The sequence below is a fragment of the Salarias fasciatus genome (genome assembly GCF_902148845.1).
Source record: "Salarias fasciatus chromosome 23 unlocalized genomic scaffold, fSalaFa1.1 super_scaffold_20, whole genome shotgun sequence".
Taxonomy (NCBI): Eukaryota; Metazoa; Chordata; class Actinopteri; order Blenniiformes; family Blenniidae; genus Salarias; species Salarias fasciatus.
The window spans coordinates 7,637,119-7,646,549 of NW_021941230.1; the positions used below are offsets into that span (position 1 = coordinate 7,637,119).

The 9,431-nt window shown below is 49.5% G+C and overlaps 1 protein-coding gene across 1 annotated transcript; it reads right to left on the reverse strand.

Annotated features, from left to right (window-relative positions):
• Positions 1-1,168: 1,168 nt before the first annotated feature.
• Positions 1,169-6,833, reverse strand: LOC115383622 (polyadenylate-binding protein 1-like). Its single transcript, XM_030085754.1, has 10 exons — positions 6,818-6,833; positions 3,191-3,361; positions 2,850-3,043; positions 2,640-2,758; positions 2,393-2,532; positions 2,211-2,305; positions 1,976-2,113; positions 1,720-1,815; positions 1,371-1,509; positions 1,169-1,179 (listed from the first exon to the last, which is right to left on the reverse strand). The coding sequence occupies exons 2-10, from the start codon at positions 3,309-3,311 to the stop codon at positions 1,169-1,171; spliced, it is 1,053 nt and encodes a 350-aa protein (XP_029941614.1). The 5' UTR covers positions 3,312-3,361; positions 6,818-6,833.
• Positions 6,834-9,431: the final 2,598 nt, after the last annotated feature.

Sequence of the window (9,431 nt, forward strand, 5' to 3'; positions counted from 1 at the left end):
CTCCACTTGGGCCAGAGTCTCTAAACTGACCTGGAGAGGGCAAGCCACCTTCTTCCGGTCGAGGACCATGACCTCGGATTTGGGGCTGCTGATCCTCGTCTCTGTCGCTTCACACACGGCTGCGAACCGCCCCAGTGCAAGCTGTAGGTCCATGTTCGATGAAACCAACAGGAAAACATCATCTGCAAAAAGCAGAGATGAAATCCTGTGGTTCCCGAACCGGACCACCTCCAGCCCCTGGCTGCACCTAGAAATTCTGTCCATAAAGATTATGAACAGAACCGGTGACAAAGGGCAGCACTGCCGGAGTCCAACACGCACCGGGAACAGCTCCAACTTACAGCTGGCAATGCGGACCAGACTCCTACTCCGGTCATACAGAGGCCGGACAGCCCTGAACAAGGGGCTCCGGACTCCATTTTACCGAAGCACCCCCCACAAAACACCACGAGGGACGCGGTCGAACGCCTTCTCCAAGTCCACAAAACACATGTGGACTGGTTGGGCGAACTCCCATGAGCCCTGGAGCACCCTGTGGATGGTATAGAGCTGGTCCACTGTTCCACGACCAGGACGAAAACCGCATCAGTCCTCCTGAATCCGAGGTTCGACTATCGGTCGAATCTTCCTCTCCAGTACCCTGGAATAGACTTTCCCGGGGAGGCTGAGGAGTGTGATCCCTCTATAGTTGGAGCACACCCTCCGGTCCCCCTGGACTGCCAATCCAGAGACACCGTGGATTGGGTGGCAGCCGACGGCAGGGTGCCCAGCGACCCGATCCTCAGACACAGAGATGCAATGATGATATCACTTTTTTCTGAGGTTTTCCTTCTTCAATGCTTAATTTCTCTTTTCTTTCCTTCCATCCTTCCCTCTGTGTTTGGAAAGTTGATATCAATTGTTTTTTTTCCTGAGTTTTTGTTTCTTCAATGCTTCATTTTACGCCCCCCCCCCCCCCCCCCCCCCCCCACACAATTCTTTCCTTTAGTTAACTTTTTATAAATCTATTCCACCTTTTCACACATAGGGTCTATACTGGGGGTGCATGTGAAGATTTTGCTGGGACCACACATAGGGCTCATAACGGGGCAGTATGTTGGCCCCCCACTGAGGGTTTGAGGGGGTCCCCTCCTGGGGGAGCATGTGGGGCCCGTGATGGAAGCGTGCGTTAGGCTCCCACTGAGGGCACACGTAGGACTGAGATTGTGGAAGCAGCCAGGTCCCACACTGGGGGCATCTGAGGAGAAGCTGCTGCTGTTGGAGTGGGAGAGGCTGCTGCTGGGGGTGTACCTGTGTCTCTCGCTGGGGTTGCATGTAGGCCTCATGTCGGGGTTGGACAAAGGGTTCGCGCTGAGGACGCGCGTCAGGACGAGACCGGGCCAGCACCACGTAGAGCGCCTGGGTGCCCAAGACGTGGCCGTTCATCCCAGTCATGGCCCGGCTGGCCTCCTCAGGGGACGAAAAGCAGACAAACCCAAATCCTTTGCAGCGCTCCCCCTCCGTCATCACCTGCGGAAGAGACACAAATTAAACTCAATCAGTTCAGGTATGAAAACATTCAATTAAACATGCTCTTTCTCAGAGTTCCTACTTATATCTTTAACTACACCTATACCTGTCACCTCAATTTACACAAGACTCATTGTGATATGACAGGAATTACCATAAGGAATAAGAAATCCATTCAAATTTGTAATTCACTGCTAGTTGACTGCTCACCTTGACACTTGTGATGGTTCCAAAGGGACTGAAAGCTCGGTGCAGACGCTCCTCATCCATGTCGGAGTCCAGGTTGTGGACGTACAGATTGACCCCCTAGTTTATTCAAGGACAAAGGAGAAGTTAGTGCCACCCCGAATAACAGTCTTTAAACAGTACAGCCTGGGCTCAAAGGTCCTTTGCCACTTTCATTTTGAGCATGACGGATCTGCTCCTCAAAAAGTGACTGGACGCTGGAGTTAAGTGACCTACTGACCTGATACCTGGATCCGCGATCCAAACTCTCAGGCTCAAACCTGCGCGTGAGCTCCGTCTGCCGCTCTGCCTTTCTCTGGGCACGAGACACGTACAACCGCCGGCCGTTCAACACTTTACCGTTCAAGTCGTCCACCGCCTGAGAGGAAATAAACATGGGTATCGTGATTTGAAGCAAGCAGAAATGCAGAGAATATGTGATCTACCCATCAGTCTTCCTCAGAAGTGGTTCTTACCTTCTTGGCGTTCTCGTGGCTCTCAAAGCGGGCGAATCCAAATCCTTTCGAATTTCCATTGTCGTCTGTCATCACACGAACGCTGGATGTGGGTCCTGTCCAAAAAAAAAAAGCAGCTGGTCAACATCGGTTCACATCCTCAGCTGTGAATGCTGAGTGGAAATTAAATCTGACTCTCTTACCGTATTTGCTGAACAGCTCCGTCAGCCTGTTGTCGTCCATGTCCTCTCCGAAGTTCTTTATATAAACGTTGGTGAACTCCTCTGCACTTGTGGCGAGCTCCGCCTCCCTGTCTTTAAACGATCGGAACGGCTCAATAGTTCTGTTGAAGAAAACATCATGAAACATTAAGTCAAATGTGTCAAAACCTGACTTCGGAACTTGTAGTAAGCAGGTTCGAAAAGTTTAAAGAACGGAAATCACACTTACACGATCTGGTCATTGAGCAGCATGCCGTTCAGCCTCTGAGTGGCGCGCTCAGCCGCCTCCACGGTCTCAAAGTGCACGTAGCCGTACCCCTTTGAGACGTTGTTGTCGTCACAAACCACCTGGAAAGAGGAAGAGTTATGAGTCAAACACATTCACAAGCATCATGAATTTTCCTAAAAAGTTTTAACACTGTTATGACCCCATACTCACTTTACAGGACAGCACAGTCCCGAAGGCTGAAAACGTGTCCAGCAAGGACAGGCTGTCGATGGATTTGTCCAGGTTCTTAATCAGGATGTTCCCCGCTGCGTTGGTTCTCTGGGAGGGGTCTCGTCGACACCACATGATCCGCACAGGCCGGCCGTTGACGACAGTGAAGGCCAGGTCGTCAAGCGCTCGCTCAGCTACACAAAGACCACAAGAAAAGAAAAAAAACATAAGCGTATTCACAGGTTCGCCCCTCAAAATGCAGCATCAGACATGAATTGAAGAACATTAAGATCGACTGGAGGCACAGCGCCTCCTTTAGAGGTTGTTCAGACAAAACTCACCATCTTCACGTTTCGTGTAGTTGACGAAGCCATAGCCGAGAGAGCGGCGGGTGATCCGGTGTCTGCAAACCCTGACAGAGATGACCTGCCCAACCTGGCTGAACTTCTCATAAAGCATCATCTCTGTGGTGGTGGGAAGCAGGTCTCCCACATACAGAGAAGCTGATGGGTTGATGGGCGCAAACTGGTCCAGAATTGGCTTTGTCTTCCTGTAACCTGACATCTGTAAATGCAATGGTTCAGAAGGTCATTATTTTCATAAATGTCCAGTAACACATCAATGACAAATACTATTTCCAGTTTTAGTGGAAACTCTCACTTAAAAAACACGTGTTCTTACATTTGTCGGTGAACAATGCTCTTGAGGTTTCCTCGTCTGGTCAAACATACTCAAATATCCTCTGTCAAAATGAAATCTGAAGCTGAAATTTAGAGAGATCAAGCTAACTCAGTGATGGATAACTTGGTGGGCGGGTGATTCTTCTCCAAAGCGCAAAGCTACGACTGATCGGGACGTCTGAATAGTTCAGAGTGGTGAACTGCAGGCTGAAGACGCAGGCTGTCAACGCTGGTGATGACATCACAGGTTTGATTCAAAGTTGCCAGGCAACTCAGGCGACGATGTCATCAAATTCCCCCGGGGTAACTTGGACACACTGTTACTATGGAAACCAGGTTAGACATTACATGCAGTATTAATGCAGTACAGTTTTCTGGTCCCCACGGCCACATTTCTGGCTCAATCTGAACATATTATACATCAAAGCGTAGCTAGAGTCCTTGTGATACTGGCAATGCTTTTATTTTTTCTGTATCTCAAATGTTTCTCTCGCCAGATGCGTTTGTTTGGGGAGACGGCAGAATTTCCTCGCATCCGCTCCAATGCATTCTGGAAAGAGATTTTCTAGCTGAAAACCAAAAGTTTACGCATTTTTACAAACTCATTCCTGCAACATGGATGATCCTACAGAAATAAAAATGTCAGTTTAATCCTATGAAATGCTTCTGACGGTTTTCACTTCAGGTTCACCAGCGGTTTTCACTTCAGGTTCAGTCGTTGGTGGGCTTACTCAAGACACTAGGCCCCGCGGGAGAGGTTGAGCTCAACTCCGGCTCCCGTGTAGCTCGCCTCCTGACCAAGCTCCCAGCAGACCAGAGAGCTGACTTCCGCCGCCATCAGTTCAAGCAGCCTGGAACCGTTCACACCCTTCACGACCTTTCCGAGTGGCTCAGCTGCGAGTCCTGGTGCCTGAGCTTCGACAGCCAAGTCAGTACAGCAACCAGCAGGGAGAGACAGTTTCCCAGGCCGGACCTTCGCACCAAGCCTCCAGTGACAGTCCTGCACAGCCTTAACGAACCTTCCGGGGCTGTGTATGCACCAAAACCTGGGGAGAAGAAACATGTGAGGAAGGCTTATTGTCCCTACTGTCAGAGTGAAGACCATTACCTGAGTCAGTGCGGTGAGGTTGCCAAACTCACCCAAGAGCAGCTCAAGCAGTGGATCACAGACAACAAGCGGTGCTGGCGCTGCGCGCGCAACCATTAAGCACCTCGGTGCACCTTGAAGAAGCCTCGTCACATCTGCCAAGGGAAACACCTCCTTACCCTCCATGAGATAAATTTCAGGCCTGAGAGGAATAATAGAGAGGCTGCACCTAAAGAAGAGAGTTGCCTTACTAACTCCGCCTCCCTCCCTCCTCCTCAACAGGCCTGAAACCAGTAATCGGGTCATGCTAAAGGTGGTTCCAGTACTTCTCCATCACAAGGGAAGAATCATTAGCACCTTCGCCCTGCTGGATGATGGTTCGGAGAGGTCCATGCTGTTACCAGCCGCAGCCAAATCCCTGGGCATAAAGGGCACTCCAGAGAACCTCCCCCTACGGACAGTCCAGCAGGACATCCAGGTGCTACATGGACAAAGGATATCCTTCCGGGTTTCCCCAGCTACTAACCCCAAGATCAGCTACAAGGTCGACGGAGCCTTCATAGCCGGTCGCCTCAGCCTAGCCCAGCATACTTACCCTATCGAGCAACTGCAGAAAAAGCACAGACACCTCCGTGGTCTTCCTATATCGGCCCTGAAGGATGTCAGGCCATCGCTGCTCCTTGGCTCCGATCAATCACACCTTATAACACCTATAGGACCGGTCCGACTTGGATCACCTGGCGGACCGGCAGCAGTCCACACTCGGTTGGGGTGGACCCTCCAAGGTCCAATCGGTTCCATGGGGCGGCCAGCTAACTCTGTGCAGTGTCTTTCCACCTCTGTTCCCCCACAGATGGACGGACTGAACCGCCATGTCAAGAGGCTTGGCCAGATGGACGCTGTCCCTGGTCGACCTGAAAGAGAGGTGACCCGGTCCAAACAGAACAAACAGACGGTCGCCCGGCTGGATGTCAAGACAACCTGTGTTGAGGTCAACAGGGTGAGAAAGTATACCACGCCCCCATTGCAGGCACCGAAGAAGTCCGTCATGGCCTGTCTGCGGAGAACGGAGCTGCGGTTCCTGACAGACCCTGGGCGGGCGACAACCTACCAAGCCGGTGAGCAGAAGCTGACTGGAAGCTGTACTGGGCGCCACGTGGTTTCAGCCCCTAATCCTGCAGACATAGCCAGTATGGATCCGGTGACACCCGACAGCTTCCTCATGGGGCGGCCTGATGGCTCGCTCCCCCCGGTGGTGCACCCCAAGACGGAGCAACTCAGCCGTCGCCACTGGCGACGCTCCCAAGTCCTGGCGGACCAATCCTGGTCCTCTGGGTTTACAGGACGACACCGTCGTTATGTGGATGGAGCCCCACTACCTCCAGCCCATGGCCGACTGGACTGGGCTGGAGTCTGCAGAGCAACGACGGTCACTTCAGACCTGCGGACATTGACATCAACGGACACCTCTTCACACAGCCCGTAGGCCGACTGGCGAGGTTGCCAGTCCTCCAATCGGTAGAAGACCTTCCTTCAACGTCTGGACTCTGTAAGGCTGATTGAGCCTCTTATGGCATGCAAATGTTCTATGCACATTTGGGGGCGGCTGTATAAAAGGCTGGGTTTAGGGAGTGTCCGGGTTGGTTCCTGGTGGCCGGAAATGACGACGGGTCGTCAGCTGTGGCGTGTTAATGTCCCGAGGAGCGAGTGGATTAGCAGATCCCCCTCTTTGAGTTACCTAAATCCTTGGCCTACGAGTCTGTGGTACCTCCACCTCGCAGACGTGTGCGTTTGTCCCGATCAGCTGTGATCCCTGTTCCTTCTGCGCCGCGCTGGTCTCCCTCGTTACAGCAAGCATTTCGGCTGCGACCAAGTCGTGCCTGTGTGTCATCCGGTAGTTTAATCCGTTTTTATTCCCTTAATTGATAAATCGAGTGTCGGAGTTCTCGCCGATGGGAGCGCTTGGTTTGTTCACCCACACTGCGAGTGGCGGGTGGAGTTAGTTTAGCTTCCGTGTTGTGGGAGCGTTTGTCCCTACATATTATGTCCCAACAGATGGATCAGACAGCGGCTTGACTTCAATGAATGAGGCTTTATTTTTGCATACATTTCCCACAATGCCAGGGCGCGAACAGCGCCTACAAATACCTGACGCATGCTGACGTCAGCACCATGTGACCAACACCACACTACACCCGCACAGTCCGGGCGGGTGGCGTTTATTTGCCCCTATGTTTGTTGTTCTTCATTCAATTATGTATTTTTTTGTGTTGGTGTATATCACATGATTGATGTGAATGATTTATGTTAATGTATGAGAAATAGAGACTGAAGCTGATTTCTTTATTATTGTTATTTCCAGAAACTGATTTGTGATCATGGGCATCAACTAATAAATACACTCCTGAAGAGCCAAACCTCCTCATCCTCCTGTGTTCTGACCGACACCCATCTTGGTTGCTGAATCAACCTAAAGAACTGCGCCTCACGCCTTTCCTCATTTACACTCACAGTAAATAATAATCTTTTTCATTTTCACCTCTCGGTTATCGACGCACGACATTTCTTCAACGATACAAACTGGATGAAAAATAATGGATGTGTCACACTTCCTGCAGGCAGGTGGGGGCGTTTCTGCAAACGCACTGATGAGAGACGAGGCAGACCTTGTCATTGATCCGAGCAGAGATGGGGCGCCAGTCTTTGGAGGATCCATCCGTCCGTCCACCCGGTTCATATCCAGGACTAACCTATCGCTGTTGATTGGAAAATCGGTTCTCTTTCAGTCTGTGTGGTTTTTGAAGAAGTCTTGATGCAAAAGTCGTCCGTCTGTGATAAAATTGAGATTTTCTTGAATCCAGCTTGATTAAAACTGACAGAAAATATCGGGGACACGCCTTTTCTCTGTCGCGAAAACGGACATACATCATCAAATTATCCCTACATATGTCACATCATCTTTTTCGGAAGGACCTTGCGACGCTCCACATGTGCTCGGTTTGTTGATGGGAGACAAAGTTTAGCCACACTCGCCACTTGCTCGGGGCGATTTTGACGCAGAGAACGTTTATGACAGTGAGCTTTCACAGGGGACCAGTAGGGGGAGCGCGAGAGCAAAAGTTGCATGGTTTTGCTTTCAAAATAATTGTAATAAACAGGTATACAAGGTGATGAGAATGTGTGTTTACCCGACTGTTAGATGAGGTTGTTGTGCTGTGAGGAAGAGGATCCTGGCTCCAGGGTGGGAGTGGGCAGCCTTCATCTCTCCTCCTCAGTTCAGGGTGGTCCTGGCATCATGCAGGCCCTTCAGGAACGCCAAATAAAAAAAACACAAGCAGCCCATCAGCAGATGACATGCTGCAGTCTCATCTAGTTCAAGAAATATGTTGCCAATAAAAGGAACATTACTGTACTGACATGTTTTCATGTTCATAGTTCTTGAAACCAGCAGGTTTACCAGATCAGTGTGAGCTGTGGGCTTGCTTCTGACTGGAGAGGAGATCCACGTCAGGTTCCATTCCAGTTTCAGAAAGTCTCAGAGACTGACGCAGGTGTCGATCTGACTGATGACACATCCTGGGTTTGAAGGGTTGTTCGAAACAGAACATTCTCCTGCTTCTCAAAGCTGCATCCAAGCCATCAATGGGGTCTGGGCCTAACAGAACTGCAGCTGAAGAGAGGAGACAGAATGACAATGGAAGAGATTACTTTTTTTTTAAGTCACGAGTGAATTAAGCAATCACATTTGCACATACAGCAATTAAATTACCGCTACCTTCCTGAATGCAGACTGTGTTACTCAACCATGCATTTCTTTTATGAACATTATCGCATGACAATTCGGTATTGGTGGTGGACAACCATAGACTTATATGAAACAGACATACTAGCCGCATTTCAGCTGTGCAGCTGGAGCCGGTGCAAACAATAGACATATGTACTGATGAACAGACAGGGCAGGATCATTTAGATGTTTAAAAATACCGACAACATTTTGATTTGATTCAGTGAAAGGTTGGAATATGCAGAGCACACCAAAGAACATTTTCATCCACAGCGAAAAATTCCACGTGAGCAAAGGAAACTCAGTGAGGAGCCCATGGATGAAACCACTGACACGCCTGCTGTGGAGACCACACCCCCACTAGGAGAACCTCCGAGGATGCAATGTGCATAAAGTTGAAAAATTGAAACTAATAAGTTTCAACACTTTATATTTTCAGGCAAGTCTTAGGTTGAATGTAATCCTCTTGTCTGCAGCTACAAACACTCAATATTAAACCTATCAAATATTTAATACTTCCGTCTTCGTTCTGTTCTTTCTTTCAAGACAACATTGATTGTAACATTTTTGTTAAGTTTAAATCAACAACTTTTGGCTGAGAATTTGTCAGACATTCATGATGCTCTCGTTTCAGTGTCTATCTGCATTTTTATGGAATTTCTTTCCAACATAACTTGGGAACAGACGCAATTTGAACTATCCCCCACAGTCATTTCTCTTCGTGCTTTCACTGAAGGAGACACGTCTCGCTCTGAAGAATCACTGTTACTCTGTTTTTCCACCACTGACTGTGTGAATGTGTCTCTTTTTTTAAACGGCAATCCATGTCTTTGCACTAGCCTGCAGATAAAGGATGGCCAGACCCGTCACTGCCAAAGCGTGGCCCGTGAACATCTCTGTCTCCCTGGTGCCTGCAGCTATTGGGCCTCTTCAGATGCCATTTCCATGGACACACTTATTTAAATTGCTTTCTTGAGAGTCAAGTCAGTTTCTGTCAGTCATTTCTTTTGAGCTGCTTCATTTTTCAGTCC

Bases quoted from the DNA above. Each gene is read 5' to 3' on its own strand.
- LOC115383622 (XM_030085754.1), bottom strand. From the start codon at position 3,311: ATGATGCTTTATGAGAAGTTCAGCCAGGTTGGGCAGGTCATCTCTGTC. The intron at 3,044-3,190 runs GTGAGTTTTGTC...GTCTTTGTGTAG, and splicing joins CTACACGAAACGTGAAGATG to CTGAGCGAGCGCTTGACGAC. The intron at 2,114-2,210 runs GTAAGAACCACT...ATTTCCTCTCAG, and splicing joins GCCACGAGAACGCCAAGAAG to GCGGTGGACGACTTGAACGG.